The following is a 15,765-nucleotide window of genomic DNA, read 5'->3' as shown; positions in this document are numbered from 1 at the left end:
GTCTACATAAAGAATTGGCTGTTTTAGGACTTACTGTCATATCAATTTTTAATTAATGCTAAGCAAGAGGAACACAAAAATAACTAAACAACAGAGCCCATTGAGCTGGGGTGTGTTGATAGAGCACAAGACTAAGCTTAAAATTATCTGGAAAGCTACGATTCAGACAGCTTTAATAAGAATTGCTAGTGAACACTCAGAACACTGGTAATACAAATCAACAGTCAAATTAACACATTCATCCTTTGGTACAGAATATAAACTTCCACAACGGCACGGATACGAATATGTTTCACTGTCCACTTTCATTTCACTCAATGTTAAAGTGGCAAATAGCACGAATTCGTTGGCACAATGTTCTGCTAGAAGCTGGGCATCATATGCCTTTCTCTTCACTGGATCTCTCAGTGTTTGCCAGGCTTCATTTATTTGAATAAAGGACTCATTATTTTTGTTACTAGCAGAAGTTTTGTCTGGGTGGGACAAACGTATTAGATCCTGATATTGCTTCTTAATTTCATCATACGAAGCATTTTCTTGACATCCTAGCAGTGTGTAAAAATTTTCCATCGTATAATTTTAAAGATCTGAAAATTTTACGAAATTTAACACATTAGATCAATGAATTCAATTAAAGATGGTTCATGAACATAGAGGTAACATGACGAGTATTTTATGTAATGTGTCCAACGCACATGAATGGGTAAAATAAGACTTACCAATTGCGTGTCGGTACATAGTTGTTGAATACAGACGACGAGCTAGACAGCTACAGAAGCAGTGTGTAAAAATTTTCCATCATATAATTTTAAAGATCTGAAAATTTTACGAAATCTAAGACATTAGATCAATGAACATGGAGGTGAGGAGACATTATGAAACTCAATAAAGGAACCATACTTGACAAGGATTGCAGGGAAAGCGGAGCTCACTTCAAAATCAGTTTAATCATTGAATCGTTAAAGTTCACAAAGGAAGAAACAAAATTCACTGACAGAAAGAGATTTGTAATAAAAAACTATTCTATTTTGACCAGTTAGCGTTACAGCATAGATAACCTAACCTCACAGTCCTCACGCCCTGTGTTCCTGCGAATAAGGACTAAAGCGCTATTCTCAGAACATTTGGCGCAGAAGCTGGGCAGAAGACGCAATGATGTGATCATGACCCACGAGTCTTATTGTAGTTTCGGGCTAACATTCTTTACTACTTTAGTATTTCACAAAAAACAATGTTACCGTCGATAACTTTGCACTAGTGCTTTAGCCTTTTGACAACGTCAGGTGTTGTGATGCAATGTCAACGTAAACAAAAGTATTCTTCTGTAGCTGTCTAGATCGTCGTCTGTATTCAACAACTATGTACCGACACGCAATTTTGTGTGGGTTAATCGTCAGGAAGATAACGCCATTTAGTCGACACTCTATATTAGATACTTGTTTAAAAATATCTTCTGTGAGGAGTCTTGCCTCTTGTATGTGTACTAATCGCCGGTCTTTCTGCACACGGAAATGGGGTTATAATTCCAAGGTGATCCCTTACGGCTCTTTAGCGAAGCAATTTAGTCAATCCCAGCATTATAGGTGTTCTGGCACATATCGAGATAGAAATAAACACCTGGTCAGAAGCAAAACCACTACTGTACTCCCTAGTTGTAAAAAGAGCAGCCTACCACAGGCGTTGCCTAAAGAAGGATCTCAGCGGATAAGTGAAAAAGTACCTGTGCATGTGCCCCAAATAAGTGAAAAATTAGTAAACAAATGTCCCTTACATGTTCAACCTTATCTTAAGCTTATGCGCATAGATAGACCAATTGGTAAGTCTTATTTTACCCATTCATGTGCGTTGGACACATTGTCACTTTTGAGTATTTTATGTAATATTGTTGTATTTTAGGAACATGGTTACTGTACTGGCCTTGTGGTTGGAGCATAGCCATGGGTGCGTCAGCAGGCTGCCTTCCTAGTTTGGAGATGCTGTCCCTCTTTGCCATTGGAGCATTTGTAATGCGGGGTGCAGGATGTACCATAAATGATCTTTGGGATCGTGACATTGACAGTAAGGTAGGTATCAAATAAAATTCTCTTTTTTGCTCTTTATTTTAGAGCTTATCAAGCTTTCTTGTGAGTTCTGTCATTACTTTTAGCACTTTCAATTGCACATTTCTTTGAAATTACAGGTAGCTCGCACTCAAGATAGACCTCTGGTAAATGGTTCTATTAGTCCACTTGATGCTGTCATTTTTCTCATGGGTCAATTAGGCGTTGGCCTACTTGTCCTTCTTCAGTTGAATGCGTACTGTGTTGTCCTGGGAGCATCCTCTCTGGGTACTAATTCTTAATTCACTTAAGTGGTGATCACTGTACTTCAGCTTATTTACTCTTTAGAACTAAACTTCCCTTTTCATCCATGGATCCTTCCGCAGGTCTTGTGATATTGTATCCATTGATGAAACGTGTAACATACTGGCCCCAGTTTATTCTTGGCCTTACTTTCAACTGGGGTGCACTACTAGGATGGGCAGCAATCCACGGCTCTGTGGATTTAGCAGTGTGTTTACCACTTTATTTAGCAGGGACTTGCTGGACAATTTTCTATGACACCATTTATGCCCACCAGGTAAATAATGGAACTTATCTATTTATAGCTTGGTTTTGCTTTTGTATATCTCAACATTCATTTTGCATTGCAGGACAAAGTTGATGATGTGTTACTTGGAATAAAATCAACTGCCATCAAGTTTGGTGACAATACAAAATTGTGGCTCTCTGGGTTTGGCACTTCTATGATTGGAGGACTATTGCTGTCTGGTATGAGTTGTGGTATCGGATGGCCCTACTATGCATCAGTTGCAGCAGTAGCTTCCCATTTAGCTTCTCAGGTATTCTAAATTTTTGGAATTTGCCTTCTTCATTCATAGCTCTAGTAAGAAGTTCTTGATGTCAATTTGGTCTTACTTTCAGGTGTATAAGCTAGACATAAACAATCCTAGTGACTGCGCCAACAAATTTATTTCAAATCACCAAGTAGGTTTGATTCTGTTCCTTGGGATAGTACTGGGGATGCTGAGTAAAGTGGAGAAAGAAAATGAAGAAAAGGCCAATAAGCAAGTGGTACAGGAGTGTTAAGTCATAATTGCAGAAACTGCAAGTGATTGTTATTGTTCCTAGGTACTATCTAAAATATAAGTGTTGTCATTCAATTTAGGGATAGCTTCTCTCTAAAAACTGTAAAAGCCATCTGCTGTGATCCTACTTCCCCCAGTAGCACCAATGTGCATCAAATGTGCAACAGAGCACATTCAAAGCAAGATTATGCATTAAAAGCACATAAAAGGTAACACATTTTAGGCATCTTTAATGTGCATTTACAAGCATCAATGTGCTTTACATGCCCCTAAAATGTGTTACCTTTCATGTAAATTTTAATGCGCTTGGTTCATTGGGCGCTGCTAGGGTCCTGCGTATGTTGAAAATCTTGTATGGAATCCAATAAAAATCACTCAGCTACCAATGCAAAAACCAATGCAAAAAAGAAAATTAAGGTAAAATAAATGTTAGTTCCAAAGGAAAACAAGTTATAAACTTGTTATAAATAAAGTCTTTCTTGCACCAAGAGATTTGTCTGTTTAATTAACTAGAATCAAGTTTCGAACCATAATATAAAATAAAGAAGCAAATGAAAAGTATAAGACGCTTTATAAGAATTGAATGAGAAAAACATACATCTAAGTTAATAAGTTACAAAATGCCAAGAGACTTTTCAACTATAGCATGGGGTTGTCCACCTTCTTCCCTGAATTCAACTGGGTTGAGGAAGTCTTCGAAAGATAGCTGGTCATCCCGTCCCAACAGAACATCAGCCATAAGATTAGAGCTTGGGAGGAATGGAAGACGGCCAACTTTATGGGCAGCCTTCAGCTCCATGGCCATCTTCAGAGGGGCATGTAGTCCTTGAGTGTTTCGCAGCATGTTCATTTCCATTCGGAGTTTATTGTCATGGAACTAAAAGAAAGAGTCAGGGAAATTAGATGGGAAGGACAGAGTTTAGAAAAACATAAGGATAAGGCTTACACTTCTCTCCGTAGCCTCAAGAGGGTGAGCCGGGATGGTAAGGGCTTTGCGTGTGGTCAATCTGAAAACAGTACATGTAAGTGGTGAGGTGCACTTTCAAATTAAATAATTCATGCAAACTATGCAACTGACACTTACCCAGAAGTCATGACATCAGGCACACCGTAAAATCCAACAGAGTTATCAGAACGTCCACTGCTGACCCCCATCTTACCACTGAATCCGAAACTCTGCATGAACATGAAGATAAAAGAAAGTTATCGATGTAATCTACAATGAAATGCACCTGCACTGCAAGTAAATGTATGTATCAGGCAGAAATGACAAGCGGAAATTGAAGCGATTGTAGGGTTAGAAAGTGAAGTGGACTTTGTGTTGCGTGGTTAACAATGATTTAGAACCACAAAGAAGATGATATAAAATACAAACCATGATGTCTTTGAGATATTCGTAACACGCCCTAGAGAATTCAACCACGCAACTGTACGCAAGCTGATGACAAGCACAAACAACGCTAACAACACGGGCTGCCGGTGTTAACACAGCACAGCCTTCCTTTTCAAAGACAAAAGGATAAATGGGCGAAAAATTTATATTCAGATTCCCGTTCTAAACCCACTATGAGAAATTGACGAGAAGTTGAATACTATGAGAAATTTACAAGAAGTTAGTTTCAAAAAGACAAAAATTTGAAATTTTCCCTTTTTGGACCTTATGAACTCCACGCCCCCCCGGTGCACTTCGGTCTTCGGAGAGGACACTACCGCATGATTTGGTTCATATCGTTGTTTCGGGTTTGAAGAAAGCATAACTTCGGACGTTGACCACTAGCACCTTTAAGTTCAATTTCCCAAAATTTTACTCAACAAAGTTAAAAAAAGGCGCATTCTTTTATCACTTTAAAAAGCAAGTGTCAAGGGTTGTGTTATTGTCGCGTGGTGTCATCTAGTGGGCCACATCATCCATACAACCACATCTGGCTTCCTTGTTAGAGAGTTGATGCAGTAAATAATGACTGAAAAAAATTAATGATGCATGTACTTTGAACTATAATTTTATTAATAAATTAACATTTCAGAGCAGAGCACACCTACATTTTCAAAAAAATAAAATAAAAAAAAATCATTGGGTAAAATGTGTTTGATTCGAAGACAGGGTAAAATCAATTAAGATCACCCAGCTCTCATTCTGTTAACAACTTACAGTAGAAGAATAATCTGTGGAATGTTAACTTTAAAAAATGCAATGGCAAGACGAGCAAGATTACAACAAATAAGTTCCTCTGAGGAAAAGAAAATGACACTCATATAGATGTGGAGTGGAACAAGTTCTTTGGTTTAAGTACACTTGCACATGCATGAAAATGCACTGTTTGACAAATAGCTCAAAATGCAGGGCTGATTCATAATCCAATCAAAATTGGAACAGATTTCCAAATAGAAAGAACAACTAATGTGACAAGATCATTTGCAAATTTTGCATCAACAATTTTAAACTACAAAAACTTTTTTTTTTTTTTTTTACATTTAAAGGTGATTACAAAGAGAATGTTGACTGAATATAAAGATAATTTTTGGAAACACATAGAAACACTACCTTTTCCAAGAAACAGATACAGCCTAATTTTTTCACTCTGGAAATGATAGTGGAGCCCATTGAAGTTGCAAGTAATGCCTGCTTCTTCACCTATGATTTCTGGCTAGATAACCATGATGGTTTAAACCTCAACTGACCGACACTGTACTAAAAGTCTCTTGAGCCAAATCTTAATAAAGGTGTTCTCTCGGCAACAACTGCATTTTTCAAATGAAATCAAAGTGAAAAAATAAAAGCCTGCAACAAAGAGCTTGTTCCGAATAAAAGTTATTGGAATTCTACATACAAATTTGATTTAGTTTTAAAATCATTGACTGGTGTAAAGGGTGAAATGGGTCAAAGGAACAATACAGGATTTACAAAATGTTTACAGAGGTGATAAAATTATTATACAACATTCAAAACAACATTTTCACCAGTACAAAATTTCTACAGAAAAAGAATAACATCACAAGCTGATTCTTAATTCATAGAAAGCTCACTTATGAATTCAAAACTGATTAGGTTGGAGTGAAAACCTGAGATAAAAAGTAAACAGGAACTGGGCCTAAGTATTTCCGGATATTTTGGAACTAGCTCCAATTCCCGCCGATCGAACCCCCTTCCATTTCTCGGGGAGGGTCAAAGTTGGGTTTATACAGTTAAATCGGTACTTTTTGCTCAAGGGGGGATCGAACCAGGCCTCATCAGCAAAAACTGCTTCCTTTAAAGGCCTTGATCGGGCCACACAGTTTATCCAGATACCACCCGGGTCAAATTACACATTGCAGCTAGTCTTAAGATAGCCTTAAATACCTGAGCCCGGGTCCAGCTTTTCCATCCCTGGTTTTCACTCTACCCTAATACTGATGGTTTAGTGAAAGATTTACAATTCCATTTTGTTATTGTCAAATGCTTGAGAACCAGTGTATCTTAGAAGAGATTATTGGTAGAAAATAAGGAGAGAAACAAAAATTTTGATATGCGAGTGGTGAGCTAAAATGTTCTGAATATACTATGCAACAAGATTCTTTTTAACTCTGGATGAACGTTTCAAAGTAAAACAGACCATTTAGAAAACAAAAGAGACAAAAACAATTTGCTTAAGCAAATAGCAATACACGGTGCACTTGGCACCTACTGAAAAAATAACACAAATATAAAAACATGTACGAATGGACAAATTAAAGTACCGAGCCAGCGGCAGGCATTCTATTGCTTGAGGTGAGTATTTGAGAAGCAATAATATTACAAAGCAAGTTTGTGTCACCAGATATATGTACAAAGGAACATCTGATATAAAATGATTTGAGTATCTATGGTAGTTCCTGGATGACACATAATGACTGCATAATGGCTGCAGAAAGAAGATAAACCAGTCTTATAATAGAAAAAAAAGAAAACATCATAGCATGGCCACCCACTGTATTAAGTCACCAAGAAAACAAATTGTTGTTGAGAGAAAACTATAACAGTATAGATCCATGACAAGTTCACTGCAGCGTGACCTTAATAGGGTAATTTTGTAGCCTAAGTGAATCTCTGAAATCAATTACGTTCACTCACTCTCTTGAGCAACCCTTGCATCAATATTGTACAGTAGTTCATTGCCATCTTATTTTTCCTGGGATTCAAAAAGAGTGATAACTTTTAAAAAAATTCACTATTTCATTGGCATATTTACTCTTCATTACTGTATTATGCTGTTTAGATCATAAAGTTGGATTCAGGCTTCAGACTGAACCAAATTTGTAACACGGTGATGAAACAATAGGAAAAATTGAGCTTTTTCTTGACAAAGAAAAAGACTGAAAGAACAACAACATCAATTACCAAATTGGTAACATAAAATAACTCAAAGGACTAAACTTTCCAAACTAAGTGTGATGCGGCACTTAAAAGTTAGTTAAGCCTCATCTTTCATAAAGATTATCACCTAAATTTACTCAAATAGGACAAACAAGAATTGTACAATTATTATGAGAATACTTACAAAAATGACATCTGAATTACTTGGGAACTTACAGTGACTAGCTTCACAACAATATGACTTGATGCTGACAAAAACAAATGCACAATGATAAAAATGAGACATGACCACAGGGTGGTATTGAGGAGACTCAGTTTCAAGAGAAATGTAAACCCTTAAAATTCTTTCTTCATGTTAGAAAACTGTATAACCTAATGCAAAATATAACTGTTTTAGACTGAAAAATAACATTGCCATGTTCTTTTCTATAAAAATGGCAAGCAAAGTCTCTTGTCAAATCATTACTTAAGTAAAGGACAAAAAGAACTCTCAACCAGTTTGAGATGAAGAAGAAGCAGCATCATTTTCACATCCTACCTCTGGCCTGAAGACATTGTGCACTTCAAAATGAGTTAAAAGAGTTGGTTGTTGATTTTCAAAGTGAAAAGTACGCTCTATGGGAGCATTCAGTCTGCGCAAGAGATCACAGAAAGCTTTCTCTTCTTTCCGTATCCACGGTCTTCTTTCATCATGAACTTGGTAGGGTGTGACATGTACGTGAATATTTATACCTGGAGTAAACAGTTGTTTGTTGACATCAGAGAGTAAATTACATGATGAGGCATTGGATGGACCACTGATATATATAAGAGATACATTAGTGATATGTTAGCATACTTACTTAATCTTGTTAATGTTTCAAGTAGACTACGGGATGTAATCCACGTGTTCTTCCCACCAGAGTGCCCACCATCAAGCCAATACATGTCTCGAATGCGAGATACAAGTTTGGACATGGTGTCATCATCAGGAGTTAGAGTTTTTAAATAATGAAATTCATAAATGAACTGGTTTAATACCACACACCCTTTGCTGAAACCAATGAGAATCAAGCGTGCCCGGTCTAACTGAAGTCCCTCACGCCACCATATTTTTTCCTGATCTTTTTCAGGTAGCTTCAAATCAGTAGCCTGTTTTAAATCAGGAAGAAAGAAGGAACAAGAATATTAGAAACTGGACTGAGCTCACAACAGACAATGAGAGATTTACGGTTAAAGTCGGTTATGGCAAAGACCTAAACATAATGAAATCCCACTTGAAACAAAATTACTCAGAGGCACAAAATTGTATAAGCAATGAAACTTTCAACATTTACAAATAAAGTCAATTTACTCTTATTAATTTTCATATGAAGAAGATTCCTGAGAAGTCATAACCGGCTTTACCTGTAGTAGCAATCTTAACAAGTTTAAGGAAAGAAAAAAATGGACTTACAGACAACATTGTCACATCCTTATTTTCCTCACTAGAACCACCTTCGCTATCATTGGTACTACTCGTGTCAGGTGACTTGACGGGATCTTTTGGCACCTGGGGTCTCAACTGACTAATAGGCATACTTCGCAACCGAGCAGAGGTACACTGGAGAAGGCGCTCAAGATGATGTAGAGCGTAGTGGGTGGGAGTGTGCTCAGGAGCACCACAGTTATTGCAAGGAACAAAATTGTCGTAACAGCTAAAGGTTTTGAATTCCATCCTGGAAAAAAGAGTGAATATGAGTTCAAACAAATAGACCTTACATGGTACCTCTCCTAAGTTGGAGCTACTTCCACATTCACATGGAAGTAAAAGAATAAGTCAAACAATTAATGGAGTGACCACCAAAGCATGTACCACATATGATCCAAGCAGTATCTAAAGGTATGCCAACCAATGAAATCTGATCTTAACACATTTACCTCCAAAAGCACTACAAACATGCACATGGTAGTCAAAGACAGGAAAATAATCACAAATAAATAGAAAAATAGAACAAGTTAATTGAATTGAGAAATTATCACTTGCCCCACAAGCGGAGCAAATGAACAGTTCAAGAATGTACTGTGTATGTCAATTACAAGTAGAAGCAAATCAAAAGTAAAACCAGAAATAAATTGGGGTAGCAATCATTTTTGACCAGCAATCTGCATCATCAGAATAACAATACAACTTACACTAAAATTAGCCACAAAATCGACTGAACAGTTTATTTAAATCAATGTGAGAGAGTTGGTAAAAAAATAGTCTGGTTTTTATCTTGAACAAAACGATTTTACTTGCCTGTTATGATCCATTTCGGCTGACACAAAGTCCATGAAGGTAGCAAGTTTAGGAGTTGTCGATCTATTCAAACAGACAAACAAAATGTCAGTCAAAATGTTGAAAATTAAATGAACTCCAAAGGAAGAGAGAGAAATAAAATGTTAAAAGAGAAATAATGTTGTTTTATGACGAAAATAAGAAAGTAGTTTAAAAAAGGAACAGTGAACATTTGTGAACATTTTGTCTTTTTGCATTGAGTTTTTAGGTGCACAGGTTAATTTAACTATAGAATTTTAAGGGTAGAAAAAGCTGAGATAAAGACAAAAAAAGGGGGGAGGAGGAGGACGTAGTCATCTTGCAAGTACTTTAAAGTGCGGTTCACAACTAATGAACCAAAAATGCCACCCCCTAGTGCTGAAATAATAAACTTTCATGAGAGGAATTGTGACTGCATGTTAACAATTTATTCTCTTCCTCCTGAAAAAGTAGGACAACATCGAGAAACAAACTTAACACAGATACATAGGTAGCTTGTTCTGCTCATGGCATGAATCAACTCAAACAATGAAGTAATTTACCAAACATCAGAAAAAGAGAAGAACGGATCTGGTTATGTCAGAACACACCAAAACTAAAACGTAAGATAACCATTGCTGGAATTTTTCAGATAATTGGGCAGCCCAGGCCATCTAGATGTTAAAAACTTGGTATTTGAGGTTTATTAGATCCTACGTATCAAATTACAGCGGCTGACATGTAGAAATCAACGTTTGTTGAGCAAGGGGGCGGTGAACAACAACCCAGACTAACGGCACCATGCACCACGATGCAGCACCGTGGTTTGGATCCAGTCGGTCTGAAATTCCAGCTTACAGAATGGCTATAGAGTAGAATGAAGTCCCCAGGATTAAGATTGGTTTAATTTGCTTGAGGAACGGGTCTTTAGTTTCACAATACATCCAACCAAGAAGGAGAAGCAGACTAACAGGCAATCCCAAGCTAACCCAAATTAAAACTGCTGCCATAAGTTAAATGTCTGTAGGCAAAGTTTACTGGCTTGATTTGGACCCTACCGAATTTGGAAGTACTGTCATCCTATTCTGAATTTTGAACAGAATAAGCATTAGTTCCACCTTGTTCCATCCCAACCAGCACTTTCCTCCTCTTCCTTTCCAGTAAAAAGCGCTATTTTATTTGCACATTGGCATAGGATGTATCAAATGCTGTTACAGTCTGTGAACTAAATTGTGTTAGAAACTAAAAGGGAAAAGAGTTGATGAGAGATAAAGTAAACAATAAAAATGGGAATGCACATAAATGAAAATAAATACTTTCAATTAGCCTTTTAGGGACACATGCATTTGCATTCTCAATAAGTCACAATCTACACTTGGACAAGTAAAAACACCATCATGCAGATGAGCAACAAAGAGAGGAATAAATCAAAAGCACTGTTTACTAAAGAGTATTTGTGCAAGATAGGATAAAGCTGCCTGAGCACTCCTAGTTCATAAAAAAAAGCAGGTCCATCAAAATATGCAGGCTTACCTAACTGGACGTATAACAACAGCATGACAGTCAGGAAAGCGTTTACTAAGTCTTTCACACATGTCATCTAAGCACCATTTCATATAGGGTTTATTATCTCGGTGAGCTTCCATATTTTCTCGATAATCCTGAAAGGCAAGCAGAATAAGTTTCACTTCAAGATCTGCAATGTAGTGATAACAGCCATATGCTAAGTAGTAAACTACCTGAACATCTCCACCAAAATAAATTACTGCTGTATCTTGTTCTGAGCGGATTTGAGGAGGGTAGTATATGATATCATTGACACGTCCCTCGTATCCTGGAACAGCAGGGAGCCGGACGGGCCCGCATGGGGGGGCCGATCCCGGCATCATGCTGGGAGTATGTTCTCAACACTCAAAATGCTGAAATTCACCACCAATGGACGTAAATAATCACTAAAAAAGTAAAACAAGCTTCATTATTTATTCAATGGATTTAAAGGGAAACATACCATACGTAAAGGGAATATGTATTTATTAATAGTCTCCACAACTACGTTGTCTTCATGACATTATGGGATATAAGGATCACACTGTTATCCATCTGTAAAAAATATTAAAAATATATTAAAAACGAATTTGACAACTGTTTGCAGAGGAACTTGTACAATCCCACAAGATTGTTCCCCAAATGAGTACAGTTTTAAACTTTTGAGTAACAAAAGCCAGAAAAGTGCACATTGCAGGGTACCTCGCAATGCAATAAGCTTTCTTGTCTTTACAGTGTCATCCCAACTTCAACGTCATCGAACCATAAAGAGTAACTTAAACAGAAACTTTGGCATCTGGTACATGTCCCAAACCACATTTCGTTTGGCGCCACAGCCCCCGGTCCAGAAAGAGCGCGCGCACGGCATCTGCTCCCAGTTCCGTCCAATACGCACAAACGAAACAAACTCGGCGGCGGCGGCACCGCGTCGGCACGGAGTCGAGGTAAAATTAGCTCGTCGGGGCGGCAAGGCGGCAAGGCGGCGGGGCGGGGCACGCAAGAGGGGCGTCCCGGCAAGGCGGCCAGGGCGCCACATATTGGCAATAAAGCGATGGCGGCTGTCTTCGGAACTTTGGAGTCTTTGGACGGAGTCACCACCGAACCGATGTCTCGGCCAGCGCAGCCACCACCTTGGCGTCCACCACCGTGCGGGGCGGTGCGCTTGACGCGCTGCGTTAGTACAGGTAGTCCATGTCGGGGCCGTCCATGTCGGGGTCGGGGCTGGGCCCGCGGTAGCACGTGGCGGCGCGCAGGTGCAGCTCGTCCAGGCAGTGGCCCACGTCGTCCTTGAGCTGGCGCACCTTGACGCGCACCTCCTCGCGCATCAGGTTGTAGCACATGGCGATGAGCCCCAGGCCCAGCAGCAGGTAGACGAAGTTGATGACCAGCCGCGTCTGGCTGCCGTCCTTGTCCGTGTTGATGGTGGCGCCCGGCACGAAGTCGCCGAAGCCGATCTTGCACAGGCTCGTCACGCAGAAGTAGCAGCTGTCCAGGTAGCTCCAGCGCTCCCACTCGGCGAACATGATGGTGCCGGTGAGCACGTAGCCGCCGATGACCCAGAGGCAGGCCGTGGAAGGCACGATGACCCGCGGCCCCGCGCCCTGGCCGGCGGGCCGCTCCGGCCGCTCCGTGGAGCACTCGTACAGGCGGGTGTAGAGCCAGCGGAACGACTGCGCCAGCACCTTGCCCATGTTCATGAAGTACAGCACGTAGAGCGGCACCCCGAACACGGCGTACACCACGGTGGCCGTCTTGCCCCACATGGTGCGCGGTACCAGGTTGCCGAAGCCGATCATGGTGAAGATGGACAGCGAGAACATGAGGGCGGCGGGGAACGACCACATGTCGCTGGCTGTGCGCCCGTCGTAGCCCTTGCGCACGGCCTCCACGATGGTCTTCTGGAACTCCACCAGCGTGTTGTTGACGTCGTGGCGCCACCGCGACTCGTTGAGGATGTTGAGCTCCTGAGAGACGCGCCACAGCGCCTCGGCCGTCTTGTTCCGCTCCACGCCCACCAGCTCTAGCTCCGGGTACTCCTCCAGGGTCTCGATGGAGATGAAGCCGAAGGCGCCCACGATGGCGTAGCTCACCACCAAGCCGCCCACGCCCACCTGCGTGCACATGAAGGCCACCACCTTGCGGCAGCAGTCCTTGACGCGCTCGCGGGGGTCCGACGCCGTGCTGGAGGACGACCCCTTGGAGCCGAGGCTGCGCACCGACCCCCTGGAGCCGCGGCTGCGCACCGAGCTTCGCTGCAGGCCATGCAGGCCGCCATCGCCGTGCTGCAGTCCGGCCCCGGCGGTCCCGGCCCGTCCGGTCTGACGCATGGTACTGACGGCGAGGAGCAGAGAGGAGAACGCCAGCCCCACTCGCCGGCCCCACGCCCCACCGGGGCCACACTAGTGGGCCACACGCGCCCCGCTCGCCGTGCCCCTTCGGCCCCTTCCCCCTTCCTGCCGCTCCGACGTCCGCTCCGTGCGGCCATCGTTCGACGCGGTCCTCCCTTGCAGTCCTCGGCGGCACGAGACCGGCACGCCCCCACTGTGCCAGACCACACGCCCCTCTCGCACGTCGGCGTTGAGAGGACTGCGTGCTCCCAGAGCGCCCCTGCTCAAAATCGCCCTTGGTCAATGCACTCTCTGACGCACCACCACCTCGAGTCCAACAGTGGGACTCTACACAGACTACCTCCCGAGACAATGCTACGGATCCCGCAGCATCCCGCAGCCCTCCGCGAAGAGCACTACGTTGGACCCGACCCGACCCGACCGCGGACCAAGCACCCCGTGCCGCCGTGGCGCCCTGCGCTCCGCCCAGCGCCCCCAGGCCCAGTGGGCTGCTAGGCTGGTCCCGGTGCGTGTTGGCGCTATTCCTGGCCCGGGCTGCGCTGTAGACTGCGCTTCGTCTCTCTTGCACTCAGGGGCGTCCCGTAAAAGTGCGAGAGAGACAGAGCGACGAAAACGGCTCTCTCAATCAGTCTGCAGGCTAGCGCCGCTGCATCGCCAAAGTGGAATCGCTGGCATAAGCTGCTGCCACATGGACATCGCTAGGCGAGACGTCTTGACGGATGACAAGCGTCAATGTTTCCACCAGCGCCTCTAGAAAACACCATTACAGGCGTCAGTGCTGGCCCAACAAGTTGTTGACAGCCCCAACGACATTTTGTCCGCCTCAACAATTTTAGATAGATTGAAATAAACAACAGGCTCCGATTGAAGCTAATTAGAAAAATTACTAGACAATCTTGTAGGTTACAGAAATTAAAATATTCGTAGGTGAAAGATGTTAAGAACATTTAAGTGGGAAAAGAGCAAACCAAAGCTCTTGATAGTACAGTCGGGGAAAGCTTATGTAAGTTTTGCTTGTTGCTGAAATAGTACATTGATTTATAAATAGAGCAGTGGCATGTGGTGTGATGATACATTTGCAATTATCACAAGAGGTGTTTGTTTGCAAGGGCTATTGCAGCAGCACGTTGCTGAAGTTGGAATTGGACCAACTTCTTGTGACGAGCTTGTGACCAGTCCTTGCGACCATTGAACGTTTACCATTACATGTAGCTTGAAAGCTGTGGCTCACTACATTACTTTTAAAACAAAAAGAGCTTTGAACATGAGCTTATATTAACGGTGAAAGGCTGACTCTTAGAGAATTCCAAGCAAGACGTTACGGACTTCCATCAATCATGCACGAGAAGAGAAATTGTAACTGCGATACAGATGGAGTGCAAGTACATTGGAAAAGCAAACTTAACAACTAAAATCATTGACTTTGGAAACCTTATGGTAGACTAATTGGTAAAAACACAGAAATGAATGACTTCATATCTAAGAGGAGCAAACTGGAGTCCACAAATGAAAATGATGCTAACGACGATTTGGGATGTTACACCAAAACACAAGAAAGAGCAGATAATGTTTTGTGTGGAAAACCTGGCGAATAGCTATAATTCCTCTTAATTTCATAAGAAAAAAAAATAACAAACAACCTACCGCTGAAGCGTCCATCAAACGACCCCTCTCCTGTGATACGAAAATCTCTTCCTGAGTGTTCTTGATACGGCCAAGACTTTATGAAACCATGTCAACCGCGACAAGGCTCACTAGACAATTAATTAACAATAAATACAGATATAAAATAAACACAACCTCTCTCGGCTCTCAACCGTCACGACGATTGCCGAGTGGGGATGTTCCTGAAGTGGATGTGCTAAACGGCGGGTTACTAACCGCAAGGTTAAAGTTTGACCGGAGACGACCACCGGCTCTACTCTCCTCGCGGGCGCGGCACTGCGGCACCCGCGGCCCAGGGGCGGAACCAGGAACAGTGTTTCCCTTTCTCTGGCTGATAATGATCGTTTGTCTTACTCCCTATTGTATGCTAGAATTTAGATGCAGTTCAAAAGGTGATTTGATTGCCAAACAACAGTACCAGAAGTTCTAATTCTTTTTTAAAGACAGATATCAAGTGGGAGTAGGGGAGGGGGAGAAGAAAAGGTCGCGAGAG

The 15,765-nt window shown here is 41.9% G+C and overlaps 5 protein-coding genes across 9 annotated transcripts; 2 read left to right on the top strand and 3 right to left on the bottom strand.

Annotated features, from left to right (window-relative positions):
• Nucleotides 1-137: 137 nt before the first annotated feature.
• On the bottom strand, nucleotides 138-1,097 carry LOC117651309 (dnaJ homolog subfamily C member 24-like). Of its 2 annotated transcripts, none has more exons than XM_034395193.1 (3): nucleotides 906-1,097; nucleotides 720-816; nucleotides 138-587 (listed from the first exon to the last, which is right to left on the bottom strand). In XM_034395193.1, the coding sequence occupies exon 3, from the start codon at nucleotides 568-570 to the stop codon at nucleotides 163-165; it is 408 nt and encodes a 135-aa protein (XP_034251084.1). In that variant the 5' UTR covers nucleotides 571-587; nucleotides 720-816; nucleotides 906-1,097; the 3' UTR covers nucleotides 138-162. The 2 variants fall into 2 exon arrangements, with proteins under 2 accessions (XP_034251084.1, XP_034251083.1); XM_034395192.1 differs by having other exon boundaries at nucleotides 901-1,096.
• A 36-nt stretch (nucleotides 1,098-1,133) lies between these two features.
• Nucleotides 1,134-3,617, top strand: LOC117651303 (4-hydroxybenzoate polyprenyltransferase, mitochondrial). The gene is made up of 6 exons (XM_034395181.1): nucleotides 1,134-1,816; nucleotides 1,897-2,063; nucleotides 2,180-2,327; nucleotides 2,426-2,619; nucleotides 2,693-2,881; nucleotides 2,964-3,617. Exons 1-6 carry the CDS (start codon nucleotides 1,360-1,362, stop codon nucleotides 3,126-3,128), a joined length of 1,320 nt encoding a protein of 439 aa, XP_034251072.1. The 5' UTR covers nucleotides 1,134-1,359; the 3' UTR covers nucleotides 3,129-3,617.
• Nucleotides 3,607-4,664, bottom strand: LOC117651308 (proteasome maturation protein). Its single transcript, XM_034395191.1, has 4 exons — nucleotides 4,503-4,664; nucleotides 4,212-4,303; nucleotides 4,074-4,134; nucleotides 3,607-4,004 (listed from the first exon to the last, which is right to left on the bottom strand). The coding sequence occupies exons 1-4, from the start codon at nucleotides 4,503-4,505 to the stop codon at nucleotides 3,741-3,743; spliced, it is 420 nt and encodes a 139-aa protein (XP_034251082.1). The 5' UTR covers nucleotides 4,506-4,664; the 3' UTR covers nucleotides 3,607-3,740.
• Nucleotides 4,665-5,111: 447 nt separating this feature from the next.
• Nucleotides 5,112-15,474, bottom strand: LOC117651304 (UPF0565 protein C2orf69 homolog). 4 transcript variants are annotated; one of them, XM_034395184.1, is made up of 8 exons: nucleotides 15,252-15,474; nucleotides 11,723-11,814; nucleotides 11,454-11,633; nucleotides 11,248-11,375; nucleotides 9,718-9,780; nucleotides 8,893-9,133; nucleotides 8,300-8,588; nucleotides 5,112-8,189 (listed from the first exon to the last, which is right to left on the bottom strand). In XM_034395184.1, the coding sequence occupies exons 3-8, from the start codon at nucleotides 11,601-11,603 to the stop codon at nucleotides 7,948-7,950; spliced, it is 1,113 nt and encodes a 370-aa protein (XP_034251075.1). In that variant the 5' UTR covers nucleotides 11,604-11,633; nucleotides 11,723-11,814; nucleotides 15,252-15,474; the 3' UTR covers nucleotides 5,112-7,947. The 4 variants fall into 4 exon arrangements, with proteins under 4 accessions (XP_034251075.1, XP_034251076.1, XP_034251073.1 ...); XM_034395182.1 differs by having other exon boundaries at nucleotides 6,025-8,189; nucleotides 8,893-9,154; nucleotides 15,252-15,473; XM_034395183.1 differs by lacking the exon at nucleotides 15,252-15,474 and adding an exon at nucleotides 11,962-12,136 and having other exon boundaries at nucleotides 6,025-8,189; nucleotides 8,893-9,154.
• Nucleotides 11,602-13,283, top strand: LOC117650779. Its single transcript, XM_034394381.1, has 2 exons — nucleotides 11,602-11,610; nucleotides 12,513-13,283. Exons 1-2 carry the CDS (start codon nucleotides 11,602-11,604, stop codon nucleotides 13,281-13,283), a joined length of 780 nt encoding a protein of 259 aa, XP_034250272.1.
• Nucleotides 15,475-15,765: the final 291 nt, after the last annotated feature.

Source organism: Thrips palmi, unplaced genomic scaffold (genome assembly GCF_012932325.1).
Source record: "Thrips palmi isolate BJ-2018 unplaced genomic scaffold, TpBJ-2018v1 HiC_scaffold_5, whole genome shotgun sequence".
In the NCBI taxonomy this organism is placed as follows: Eukaryota; Metazoa; Arthropoda; class Insecta; order Thysanoptera; family Thripidae; genus Thrips; species Thrips palmi.
Note: the sequence above shows the minus strand (reverse complement) of the source record. Positions and strands in the feature narration are given on the sequence as shown.

Coding starts and splice junctions, on each gene's coding strand:
- LOC117651308 (XM_034395191.1), bottom strand. Junction 4,135..4,211: donor CCTGATGTCATGACTTCTGG/GTAAGTGTCAGT, acceptor TACTGTTTTCAG/ATTGACCACACGCAAAGCCC. Junction 4,005..4,073: donor TTGAGGCTACGGAGAGAAGT/GTAAGCCTTATC, acceptor TCTTTCTTTTAG/TTCCATGACAATAAACTCCG.
- LOC117651303 (XM_034395181.1), top strand. CDS start 1,360: ATGTACCGACACGCAATTTTGTGTGGGTTAATCGTCAGGAAGATAACG. Junction 2,620..2,692: donor ACACCATTTATGCCCACCAG/GTAAATAATGGA, acceptor TTTGCATTGCAG/GACAAAGTTGATGATGTGTT. Junction 2,882..2,963: donor CTTCCCATTTAGCTTCTCAG/GTATTCTAAATT, acceptor TCTTACTTTCAG/GTGTATAAGCTAGACATAAA.
- LOC117651309 (XM_034395193.1), bottom strand. CDS start 570: ATGGAAAATTTTTACACACTGCTAGGATGTCAAGAAAATGCTTCGTAT.
- LOC117651304 (XM_034395182.1), bottom strand. CDS start 11,603: ATGATGCCGGGATCGGCCCCCCCATGCGGGCCCGTCCGGCTCCCTGCT. Junction 9,781..11,247: donor GTTGTTATACGTCCAGTTAG/GTAAGCCTGCAT, acceptor CTGTTTGAATAG/ATCGACAACTCCTAAACTTG. Junction 8,190..8,299: donor TGAAACATTAACAAGATTAA/GTAAGTATGCTA, acceptor TGTTTACTCCAG/GTATAAATATTCACGTACAT.